We start from the raw sequence: 12,500 nt of genomic DNA on the forward strand, positions 1-12,500 counted from the left end.
GGAATTACCATGCCATGGAATTACCGTTACCATGCCAATTCTAAGATCACCCAACCCCTCCTCACCCCTCTCTTTCTCCTTCTCACCCCCCCCATCTCTTTCTCACCCTCTCTGTCTCTAGCTCTCGTTTTCCTGCATTACCATTGGATTAGCTATGTAATCTCTATCATAAAAATCATTCAGTTCCTTATATAGAGTAAAAATGATGCCTGGCTCAGGGGTGATGCCCCCCCCCCCCCCCCCCCCCCACACACACACACACCCCACACACCCTTTTGTCTGTTTCTGTCCTCTCCTCTTAAGCACATCAAAAGATCATATTGTATCTCTGAAATGGTTGTTTGGTTTGGTTACTCAACTCTTTTTGATCTGCCATGAAATGATATTGGATGCTTTTTTTTGATGTTTTGAATCATGCTTGCTTTTGAAAATGCTTTGAAAATAATCTTGCTCGCCCTGATAGTGATTGTTAAGTCTTTTGAAACCTGGCTTGAGTTTTTGGATTGTACTGATCCCTTGAGAGATGATATTTGTTTTTTGTTATCGCAGGATGACGAGAAGTTAAACAACAAAGTTGATCCCAGAAGACTAAAGTATGAGGTATGTTGACTCATTCATTCATTGTTAATTTGTTTTTGACCCTTTTTTGTTCCTTTGTTCCGTTGTCCTTAACTCTCAGAACGTAGTGGATATGAATAGAACCCGTTCTAATTGTGGTTCTCGTGGCTATAAACAAGAATGTCACTAGATAACACTTTGGGTATCATGATGATATAATGGGTTTTGAACTCAAACCTAAAAAATGTCAAACAAAAAAAATAAATGAAATAAAAAGACCTCAGGTGAAGTACATTGAAATTATGCAAGTTTTGTTTAAATGAAAGAAAGTTAGCTTAATATTCCTTAAAGACTTGAAGACCCAATTCCTTTTTACTAACAGCAAAAACAAATTGGTGCAGGAAAGAGTGGCATAAATCTATGTTGAAAATTACAGATTTTCATGTTTTTTTTTTAGTTTAATTCATAGATTATAAACTTGTATATGGCCTGGAATGGCGGTACCACCACTTAATTTGTGGGTGCTAATATGATGGATCAACTTGGTGATTATAAAACTTTATACCACTGCTTGGTCAAATTTCCTATTGTGATGCGCTGTTTGGAACGTGCATTATTTTTCTATATACCGCACGGCTATGAAGTAGTTCCCTACTTTTGGGCTTATTACACTTGAATATCAATTCGCCAATGTCAATGTAACGGTAAAAACAACAACGTTGTATCTAAGACAGCGGCAATATAAACGAAAGCGATAGTAGCAGTGGTATAAGCGGGATAATCAACTCCGCGCCGTGCGTTTATAGGAAAATAATGCACTTATCGAAGTGTAAAGTCCTTATTACCACTTCGAACGTGCATTATTTTCCTGTAAACGCACGGCGCGTCGTTGATTATCCCTTACATAAAGTATTAATTTGCTAACTTGACTAACCTCTGCAACTGGACCCACTGTTCAGCACACTGGCCAATTGTGTTTGTTTGGACATGTGTCATTTGCACTGGTGGAGGGGAAATCACAAAAGAGTCTAATCATGGGGGGTGCAATGGACACTTGCCACTGGCTTTGATTGTTTTATCTATTTGTGAGAGACTCCCACCATCTTCCTACAGACCCACCTGAGGTCCCAGTTGGCATCTCTGATCGTTGGCCTCCTCGCTGATCCAGAATCGAAGACTAATAGATGTAAAGCCGAGCTGAAGCAGTCTGACGTCTTTGAGAGTGCACAAGAACCAGAGCCTTTTGGGGTTTTGGGGGAAGAGTTGAAGGAAGAGCTTGGGGAAGAGTTGAACAACAGGAAAGCAATTAAGACGAATGGGAGCAGATCTCCAAAAATGAGAAACAACAACTGGAAAACTACCAGGAACAGCTCTGGTCCCACAGATTACTACATGGATCTGTGCATTTCAGATGAAAAGAAGTCCTCTCGACAGCTCAACAAGGCCAACAACATCGAGTGTTACCTAAGATCTCTTGGAGACCTCAAGATATTCTCTCCAAAGTCCTTAGACGTTGGTGATGAAATGAAGGAAACTGCCCAGTTGAAGGACACAAGAACCCAACTGAAGAATGAAACTGAAGAACCCAGTTGTGCAGATGTCAAAGATAAGCTGGGTAGCAACATATTTGAAATCCCAGCAAGTGATAAGGCACACCCAAAAGATCACCTTAAAGAATCCAAGAAGGGCGTACTCTCTCAGGTTTTCAAAAATGAGCACGGATATCTCTTTGGCTACCTATCAGGAAGGTTGTCAGGGGTTTGTGGGGAGGCTGGTCGCTACCTCGAGACAACGAAAGACGTGATTCGCCAAGTTCGAAACAGAGACACACAGGCCTTTAAAGGCTTCTACCAAAGCCTAAACACACATTTGAAAAAACAGCTACCATTCATGCAGAAAACAAATCCAGTGGAAGTTGTTACAAGCACACTGCCCAAGCCAAAGAAAAACGTGCATTTCAGGGATGAACCATATGATGAGCTACATTATGATGTCAGTGGTCCAACAGTCTGTCTCCAGGAGCCCCAGAATGTATCCGGATCTTTAGAGGGTTCTGTAAAGTTCTACAACACTAATGCTAAGGTTTTCTGCCAGAAGCTTGGGCAGTTTCCGACCTGTCTTTTGGACTTGCAGTCCTTGCCATTGGAGGAAATGTTTGACCGTTTAAGCAGCTTTGTCCCTGAGCTCAAAACACTTACCCACACACTTCGAGGAGTATTTTGGCTCAGGCTTGCTAGTAGCGAACAGCCCACACCGCAGACTGGAGTCCTGCTTCTGTTTGAGGAGGTCATCTACGCAGTCGTCAGTGGCGATGGCACCAGACCCGAAGATCAAGCCTTGACAGTCCTCCGTAGGCTCCGACTGCAGAAAATCACGGAGATCCAGGTTGGACTAGGTGGTGAGCATGTGAGAATCTTGGGAAATGCAGACGACGCCACCTTGGTGGTCCTCACCCACAGCCAAGTACTCACCCAGGAGTTATGCATGGCTCTGCTGGAGACACTGGATCCCGTTGTGGCTGAAGAGAAACGTGTGTTAAGCCACCCCATTCTCAACAGTGACCTCGCACGTCTTTCTCTGGACTGGGCCTCCCAGATTCCTGACCTTGTTCTCGATAACGGCGTCAAAGTCAGCACCAGATTCAAAAGGGTCCTAGCTGATTTGGTTTACGTCTTGCACGGGAACATGGACTCTCCGAGACCTTCGCTAGCCAACGTGCAACTGCTCACCTACACCAGTGTGAGAGTTGAGCGGGGCTGGCAGGTCGGTACTCCACTAATCCCGAACTCTCATTTGCCCCCTGATCCTCTGGCTCAGTTTGTGCTAACGGACACTCATCTCGGCGTGATTCACGAAGATGCCGTGTTCTACCCTGTGCCGCGGTTCTCCACCGCCGTTCCGAGTCGCCCACAGTTTGAGGTTCCCAAGCTGCGCAGGCGTTCTGAAGTAAAGTGTCTTGTTGTTAAGGAATGCGAAGGATGTGTCAAGATTGAGATCGTTTTCAAGGCCCAGTGTAGTGATGGCAGCAAGACACGCCACAAAGGAAAACGATCCCCAAAAGAGTGTTTACCTGATGTTTGGAACTTGGCGTTTGCTTGTGGTACGAATGCTGCAAACCTAGTCAATTACCTCTGTGTTTAGTCTAGTGTCGGATCTACCTCAGAGAAACAAATGTGAAAAGCTACAGGCCACAGGAACTACATGAGATCCATTGGTGTTTGTCAAAGTACGTCATCAGATTATGTTTGATGACTAAATGTGAGTAAAATGAAGAACCATAAATCAGAACAGGTTGCACAACTCTATTTTAAAAAAAAAATAATTGTGGCTGATTTCCTTGTAGTTCTCTCCGCTATGCACTGGTTGGTTAGTGGTGCCAGTTGGCAGTACTTCCTAGTATTCACAGGGAGACTTCTGTATCCAGGCAACATGGTTGCCCCTTATGTTTTACATGTTGGGGAAGTAATGTTTCATGATCTTTTGGGAGATTATACCAGGATGATTTTTTTTAAAGAAAACATGTTTACATATTTTTAAATCAGTCAGATCTCTTTCAATTGATCTTTTTATGGACATTAATTGTTGATTTTTTCACCAAATATGCTGCTAACTTTCTGGTGTCAGTTTAATAGGGAAGATCGTTGGAATATGATTAAAGTTGTAACTGTATATGTTCGGAATACACTGTGTTTAGTACTTATATTTTCAAAGTTGATACGGGTTTTAAGTTTATTAATTATATCCCCATTGTTTATGTTTGTGAGACTGTTTGTGAGGTAAATTCTGTTACAAATGTTGCTGCTGTCTATGTGTGTTTGTTGTTTTTGTGAATTGTATTTTTGTGTGTCTTATTTCATTGCTTGGTTAGATGAATGTATGCAATAATCCACTGGCACTGACATGTGTAATGGGCCATTGTATCTCCCCATTGTGGATAAGCTGTGCAATAATGATAAAAAGGAAATTGAGATTGTTTCTAAAGATTAAATAAAGACTTGTTTTTTTCTAAGCATGGTAATCAAATGAGTTGCTTATCCTACTGTACACCCTTGGCTCCTGTAATGTCTCCCTGTGGAGAGACAGCTTGTCATGTTGTTTTCTTTGGAAAGCCGCCCCATACGATTAATTCTGTCTTAATTAACAAATGAAATGTATCAATAATTGGGGAAAAAAACTGAGTAATTCAGTGTTACAAATGTTGTGCATGCTAACACAAAACAACAGGCAATCAATTCAAATACCTAACAACTTCATCATATTTTTCTTCATCACTCTACTATATTCCCTGCATCTCTCTCTCTCTCTCTCTCTCTCTCTCTCTCTCTCATTTTATTCCCTTTCTCTTTCTCTCTCTCATTTTATTCCCTTTCTCTTTCTCTCTCTCATTTTATTCCCTTTCTCTTTCTCTCATACATTCTCACTCAATTTGCCTCTCTCACTCCTGCTCTTCATCTCTCACTCTCTCCATCCTTCCTCAATGCTACTCTTTGCTACACTGTCTCTTCTCCCTCTCTCTCTCCTTCTCCTTCTCTCGCTCTCCCTATCTCTTCCCCTTTTCATCTCTCCTTTTCCCCCTTTCTGCTCTTCACCTCATTTTCTCTCTTCCCCTCAATGTCTTGATCTTTCTCCCCTCTTTCCTACACGATCCCTCCTTCCCTCTCTCTCGCTCTCATTCTTATTTCTCTCTTTGATATGCTATCCCTCCTTCCCTCTCTCTTTCTCTTTCTCTTTCTCTTCCCTCCATCACGTGGTTCCCTCCCCAGCGCCTGGTGTCGGTTCCTCTCGGTCCGTCCCCGGAGAGCCTCAAGGACCCCGTGAAGATCAGCATCCCGCGCTATGTGCTGCGCGGACAGGGCAAGGATGAGCACTTTGAGTTCGAAGTAAAGGTCAGTGCATGGCCACCCTTAGACAACACCTGGAGCACTTTGGGTTCGAAGGATAAAGGTCAGGAGAGAGAAAGAGAGAGAGAGAGGGAGAAAGAGAGAAAGAGAGAGAGAGAGAGAGAGGGAGAGAGACAGAGAGAGGGAGAGAGAGAACCAGACAGAACCCAGACAGAGATTTTGAAATCATGCACCATGAGTTGGAAATAAATGTCTTCAAACCCACCGTGAGCACTTTGAGTTCGGAGTAAAGGTTAGAGCACCGTCAACATTAAACGAACTAACGGACTTCTCCAAAGCGACTTATATGCCAATTCTTACAAAGGCCAGTTTACCCAGAGCAACTCTGGGGCAAGTGCCCAGCTCAAGGGCAGAACGGTGGCGACTCGGAAATTGAATCCTCAAATTGTCTGGCTGCTGCTTGCTAGCCCGGCTCCTTGGGCACTATGCTACCACCTTAAACCCGGTGTGAGCGCTGTGAGTTCAGAGTAAAAGGTCACGGCAACACCTTTGAGTGTTGATGATTTTCAGAGATGTTCTCCAGATACACAGTAGTTGTTCCAGTAGCAGCCATGGCATGTATTGGGCCCGTCCATGGCCAAGACGGACACTTGAACTGAGATGGTTGAAACATTTGTGCATTTGTGCAATTGATTAACAACAACAACAACAACAATAACAACAACAAAAATGTATAACTGAATAAAGGGCCATTCACACAAAGAACGATAACGATAACTATAACCATAACGATAAAAGTGTCCACACTGGCCAACGATAAGAAAAGTCTCTCCTCGTGTTAATGAATGTGATGGCTAGAATATTATGGGTTCTGATTGGCTGTTAGCTTTTTAGCATTCTCAAAATCGCTCTGACAGTGATCAACAACGATATCGTTCTTCATGTCGTTATCGTTATAGTTTATGTGTGAACGTTGTCATTCATATTAACGAGAGCGATATTTGTTTATAGTTATCGCTATCGTTCTTGGTGTGAACGGGCATTAAGACAATAATAATAAGAAAAAAAAACACTGAAGATGACTATAAACAATATACAACATAATTGGAAATTACTTTATAACAAACCGTACAATTATTTTTGTGATCACCCTGGACTGGTCCTTGGATGTATACATTTATATCCTTATCTTAAAAATGTCTCTAAAATGAACCCATCATGCCTGGGTTTCACAATTCTTGAACCAAGGAGGTGATTTGTGTGAAAGAGAGTTCAAACTGCCTTCTTCATGAGCAGATAACGGTGCTGGACGAATCGTGGACGGTGTTCAGGCGTTACAGCCGGTTCCGTGAGATGCACAAATCCCTCAAGATGAAATATCCAGAGGTGAGGACTTGATAAGTCTTGGAAAAATCTGTCATACATTGTATGTAAGCTCAATCTGTCATACATTGTATGCAAGCTCTTACAAATATTTGAATGTAAATGCTATAATAATATACAGTACATACTATGGGTGACTGTGGTGTGGTTCCTAAGGTCATTTGTCATTATTTCTGCTGCACAGCTGGGCGGTCTGGAGTTCCCCCCTAAAAAGCTCTTTGGGAACCGCGATGAAAGGATGGTGTCGGAGAGACGGAACCATTTAGAGGTATGTTCAGATGCAGGAACCTTTTAGAGGTATGTTCAGATACAGGAACGTTTTAGTGGTATGTTCAGATACAAGAACCATTTAGAGGTATGTTCAGATACAGAAACCTTTTAGTGGTATGTTCAGATACAAGAACCATTTAGAGGTATGTTCAGATACAGAAACCTTTTAGTGGTATGTTCAGATACAAGAACCATTTAGAGGTATGTTGAGATACAAGAACCATTTAGAGGTATGTTCAGATGCAGGAACCTTTTAGAGGTATGTTCAGATGCAGGAACCATTTAGAGGTATGTTCAGATGCAGGAACCTTTTAAAGGTGTGTTCAGATACAGGAACCTTTTAGAGGTATGTTCAGATGCAGGAACCTTTTAAAGGTGTGTTCAGATACAGGAACCTTTTAGAGGTATGAAGAAATTGAGAAAGCCTTCAAGAAATGGAGAAGGTATAATATCAATCTTTGGTGCAATCATGTTTTATTTTTTAACTTTATTTGTTCCTGTCTTATTACAATTGGTCTGTCTTATTTTCCTCCGGGAACACATACCCAATTTATTTTCCTAGTGGTGCAGTGGCACCCTTGCGGCTTTATACCCATTTCACCCATTATACCCCCCCCCCCCCCCCCCCTTCTCTCTCTCTCATTTTATTGCGATGTCTGATGAGGTGTCTTGTCTGTTCGAATTTCTCCTTCTCCCAGACTAATTTTTTTTTCTCAATTTCAATCTTTCTACCTCTTCCTCTTTACTCCCCTGTGTCTCCCTGTTCCTTTCTCGCTCCATCTCTCTCTCTCTCTCACACACACACACTTTGTCTCTCACACTCTCACTCACTCACTCTCACTCACACACACACACACACACTCCATCTCTCACACTCAATCTCACACACATACACTCTCTCTATCTCTCTCTCCCTCTCCCTCTCTCTTTCTCTCTGTCCGTCCTCCCTCCTACGCTCCCCCTGTCCCCTTGTCCTCAGCGCTACCTGAGGAACTTCTTCCGGGTCATGATGTCTCCGTCGTCCTCGTCCCCGCTGAAGACTCAGGAGGGCGGGGCACACCTGTCCAAGCACGCCGTCTGCGACATCTCCCCCTTCTTCAAGAAGGGCGTCTTCGACTACAGCAGCCACGGCACCGGCTGACCTGCCCCAGACGACGGGCACCACCAGGGGGAGACAGAGAGAGAGAGAGAGAGATAGAACCCAGACAGAGACTCGGAACCGGGAACAGAGAACGCGAAGAGAAGGGAGGATCAGAGAAGGAGAGGAGAGGAGAGGAGAGGAGAGGAGAGGAGCAAAGAGGTAGAAGAATCAACGTCGTGCCTTCCTCCGGTAGCAGGGTGACACCTCTGCATCAACTCTCACCACCCCAAGCCACTTGCTGGAGTTTATCAGCATCGATCGACGCATTTGCCTCAATAACCGCAAAAGAGTTAGGTAAAGCTCCGGTTCAGGTGAGACAAAAAGGAGAGCCAAATGGTAAAAAAAGTGCCCCATTTTGATTTTTCACTTAATTGAAAGAGTGGCTTTAAAAAAAAAAACACTAACCCTAAAGCAAAGTTTCGGTCAGAGATCACGATGGAAGAAGACACACTCCTCTGACTCCTCTTTAGGGTCGAAGCTTCTAAGTGCCAGAGCGAAGACCAAAAGGACCGCGGAGAAGGACCACTACAGTGGCTGAAATGCTCCACTGATCCCAACTCCCACCCAAACCAGAGGCCAATACTGGACGACTTGTAGAAGAACTCTATGCTTTATATAACAACCCTTATGACTTTCATGATCATCATGTGTCACAGTTCTATTCTCAGAAACCAGTTGCTGCTTATTCTAAAATCGAATCATGGCTGTGGCAGAACAGAAAACACAAGATCTAGCCTATAGCATCCTTGCCTGGTCTGCAAAATACTTGACGTGGTGCAATAATAGTTGTCAGTGTATAACAAAGTACTTCCAAACCATCAGATGATGCTGTTTGATCAGGACATTCCACTCCACAGCAAAGCACGACCATTTGTTTAAAACCTTCCCATCGGCTCAAATGTATCAGTAATACAATTCCTTTGCTGGGTAATCGTCTCCATAGTATCCAATGGACGCCACATTTACTGTGTTGCATGGATCGTGAGACGACACAAGTAATAAATACATTGCTAGACGACCAGTAATAGCCTTTATTAAACACATCACTTCATCGCAAATTAATCGACGTTGCGTCGATTTGGTGTTCTTGTGACACACGCGGGTTTACTTCGGTCTTCCAAAGCATGAACTTTAAAAAGTCACCATCCGTGGGCAACTACTATTAAGACACGGAAACGTACTGTAGCTACATATTTTTAATTCTACTGTAACAAGAGCTTACATAGGTAAATGGGCAGATACTATAAGCCTAAATGCTAGTTTTGTAAGGTTATTGTTTTGTTTGTTTATTTCACAAGACGACTTTAGTCGCGTTTCACCAAATGTATACGCACATACGAATGTTTTACCTTAAAAGATTAGTTAAACATTGCCTGTACAGCCACGTAGCACTTAGCCAACACACAAATAGAAGCCATACATACTCTCATAGAATGTATATTTTGAACAGGAATACATAACTGTATTCGGTTTGTATAACGAACTGCATGAAACCACAACGTTGATGGGTGTAAAGGGACTGTACTTTCTAAGCACTTTCTTCATTTCTTTTCATTTTAATGGAGATTTGTTACCTGTGTGATAGCTTAAGTTTATTCATTCAGGTTTGTACATTCATTTTTGTGTTATGTTAAGGTTAAGCATTAGTGATGAATAGTTCCATTTACTTGTTTTTTTTTCTGTCATTGTTTAATACTACTTTGGGTAAAACATGTATATTTTATTCATTGGTTGTACATAATGGTTTGCTTAACTAATGGATTTTCACAACAGCAACATTGTATTTGTACATCTGTTGTTAAATCATAGTAGTTTCATTAAAAAAAAGGACATACTGGTCACTTGGACTACTATAGATCATTTATTGACATTTTGAATTTCTTTACAAGTGTACAGATTTAGACTAATATTTCATTGAATTCACTTCAGCCTGCGTGGTCTCTTTACCAACAAAGTACAGAAAAAGTACCTTACTACTATACACACGCACACACACACACACATACAGACACACACACACTCACACAGACTATGATTTTTGGTCCGGTGGCGTTTTGCCGATCTTGGACAGGTCTGCAAAGGAGACGTTGGCTGACCCCCTCTGTGCTGGCTTGGCCTGTGAACACACACACACGCACACACACACGCACACACACGCACACACACGCACACACACGCACACACACACACACAATAAACACGCCCAGACATCAGACACCAGTACAACGAAAACACAACATGTGGGATTTAAAGGGACACTTCACCGATTAACATTAAGCTTTATATCTTTAGAAAACCAGTCATGTTTTTGAATGGTCATGCATCATTACCTCAGTTTGCCTTGAGATGGGAGAAATACGGATTTCAATGAAACCCATGAATAGGACTTCCTGCTTTCAATGATGTAAAATGATGATTCTAAAGATACAAAGCTTAATGCTAATTGGTGAAGTGTCCCTTTAAAAACTGCATATACAGTACATTAAGATTTTAAGAACAGTTCGGGTAAAGCAGAGGAAAAAACAGCTATAGCTTGTTTATTCTGCAGGGCTCCAAGTGTGTATTCCATGTTTGCCGATATCTAGAAACATCCGTTAGCATTCGATACACTAGGCATGCACACATGAATGATGCATACCCTGAACACCCCCCTTTCCATTCACAAGCGGGTCTGTGTAACTCTAAAACTCCTCAGAGCACCAGCTGTAAAATATTCATTGGGCTTCTTCTACCCATAGCCTTGGGCAACAATCCCCAACACATCAGAGCTTACAGATAAGTTGACCTCAGAGTCCAACAGCACCATCCCACACATACTTTTGTCAGTATGGAAAACCCTACGGGGATTTATCCGGCCTCGGTTCAGGAACATGAGCATAAGAAGCTGTGAGCTGAGGGAGTTTGTCTTGCGTGTACTATCCACTACTGACACGTTTGTAACCAGAAAGTTACTAAGAGTTTGTCACAGCTAGGGAAGCGGTGGTGGCAAACTTTTTTTCTTTTTGGTCAAAATCATTTCTGTGTTGCAATTCAAGTCAATATAGGCTGCAATATGTGCTGCAAAGACTTAGCTTTTTGCATGGGATGGCAGTGTATATGATGGCAACTGATAACACTAAATGTACAATAGACGTGAAGGGAAAAGAGAGAGGGGAAAGCATGCGAGAGGTTGAGAGTGATGAGTAGAGGGTAACACAGGATTCGTTGGTACCTGAGACTCATGGGGCTTCCAGCCAATCATGTGCAGAACCTCAAAGGTGGCCGGGACCGTGCCATCCTCATTGCCATACATCTCTATAGGGGGGGGGGGGGGGGGTGACATCACAAAGGATCATTAGTATACAGCTGTCCTTAAAAGGAGGGGGTCAATCAAAAGTGTAATTACGGGAAATATTCAGCATGACGTCTGGGCAAACGGTCTCTTTCTTTAGTCAGTGGGTTCATGGGCTTCGCTACCGAATAATGTCGCTGTCACATGCGGAGCCACTAGTGGGCCGCCGTCACCTATTTACAATTGCAAACGCCGTCCCTGAGGCGACGCCGGAGCACTTCAACAAAGCTCTGCCGTTAATGCGACCACAACTCTGAGCTCTGCGTGCTGTGTCCTCATCCTCCACCAATCAAGAAATGATCAGGCCCTCGCCATAGAAACGCTAATGTGTTTATATAATCGCGCTGCCGATGTGTGTTTACATCGCGTTGCCAGGCAACCTCCTCCTCCTCCTCACCCTTGTAGATGGCTGCCGCTGCGAGCAGGGTGTCTCTGTGGAGAATCGGTTTCCTGTTCCAGGAACAGTTGCTTTCCCCCATTCCTTAGACAGAGACACAGTGACCAGCAGTGTTAAAACATATTTAAATAACTACAAAATGTTAAACAAACTTCATCTGAAAGTGCTGTACATGTACACATATATGTACACTAAATACTTGTAATCTACAAGTTGTCATTGTAATTCCTGTGCCAGTTACTCAATGATTCATTCAGTAAAGTGACAACCACCACAAACATTACATTTGAAATATAAATGTTTATCTGAATATAAGACAACATGCTTTTGTCATTTAAACTCTTTACCTTTCAAGTCATTCATGACCTCAAGCATCCCTGGGTAGTTGACCTGAATTTCATCAATATCCTGCGAGATAAAACAAAACACAGAGGACACTCTCTGAGCGTTTTCCAACAAGAAGCAGCCTGAGGACATTGTAATGGGTTATGAGGGTCACCTGCTGCATCAGAACTGCAGTCCGCTGGTTAAAAACAGCACTGCATCAGAGCTGCAGACCACTGGTTAACGGCGCAGTCA

General features: G+C 42.8%; 2 protein-coding genes across 2 annotated transcripts in view; one reads left to right on the forward strand and one right to left on the reverse strand.

Annotated features, from left to right (window-relative positions):
- kif16ba (kinesin family member 16Ba) overlaps positions 1–10,034 on the forward strand; it is a 44,368-nt gene extending 34,334 nt beyond the window's left edge. The window contains exons 26-30 of the mRNA XM_062540763.1: positions 550–600; positions 5,322–5,444; positions 6,696–6,785; positions 6,967–7,050; positions 8,032–10,034. Of these exons, the coding sequence (XP_062396747.1) occupies positions 550–600; positions 5,322–5,444; positions 6,696–6,785; positions 6,967–7,050; positions 8,032–8,193 (510 nt within the window). The 3' untranslated portion in view covers positions 8,194–10,034. The remainder of the gene's footprint in view (positions 1–549; positions 601–5,321; positions 5,445–6,695; positions 6,786–6,966; positions 7,051–8,031) is intronic.
- Position 10,035: 1 nt separating this feature from the next.
- The window catches only part of ndufaf5 (NADH:ubiquinone oxidoreductase complex assembly factor 5), a 26,692-nt gene continuing 24,227 nt past the window's right edge, over positions 10,036–12,500 (reverse strand). The window contains exons 9-12 of the mRNA XM_062540750.1: positions 12,269–12,329; positions 11,922–12,005; positions 11,405–11,487; positions 10,036–10,309 (exon numbers count right to left, since the gene is read on the reverse strand). Coding sequence (XP_062396734.1) covers positions 10,223–10,309; positions 11,405–11,487; positions 11,922–12,005; positions 12,269–12,329 — 315 coding nt within the window. The 3' untranslated portion in view covers positions 10,036–10,222. The remainder of the gene's footprint in view (positions 10,310–11,404; positions 11,488–11,921; positions 12,006–12,268; positions 12,330–12,500) is intronic.

The sequence above is a fragment of the Sardina pilchardus genome, chromosome 1, assembly GCF_963854185.1.
Source record: "Sardina pilchardus chromosome 1, fSarPil1.1, whole genome shotgun sequence".
NCBI classification, from domain to species: domain Eukaryota; kingdom Metazoa; phylum Chordata; class Actinopteri; order Clupeiformes; family Clupeidae; genus Sardina; species Sardina pilchardus.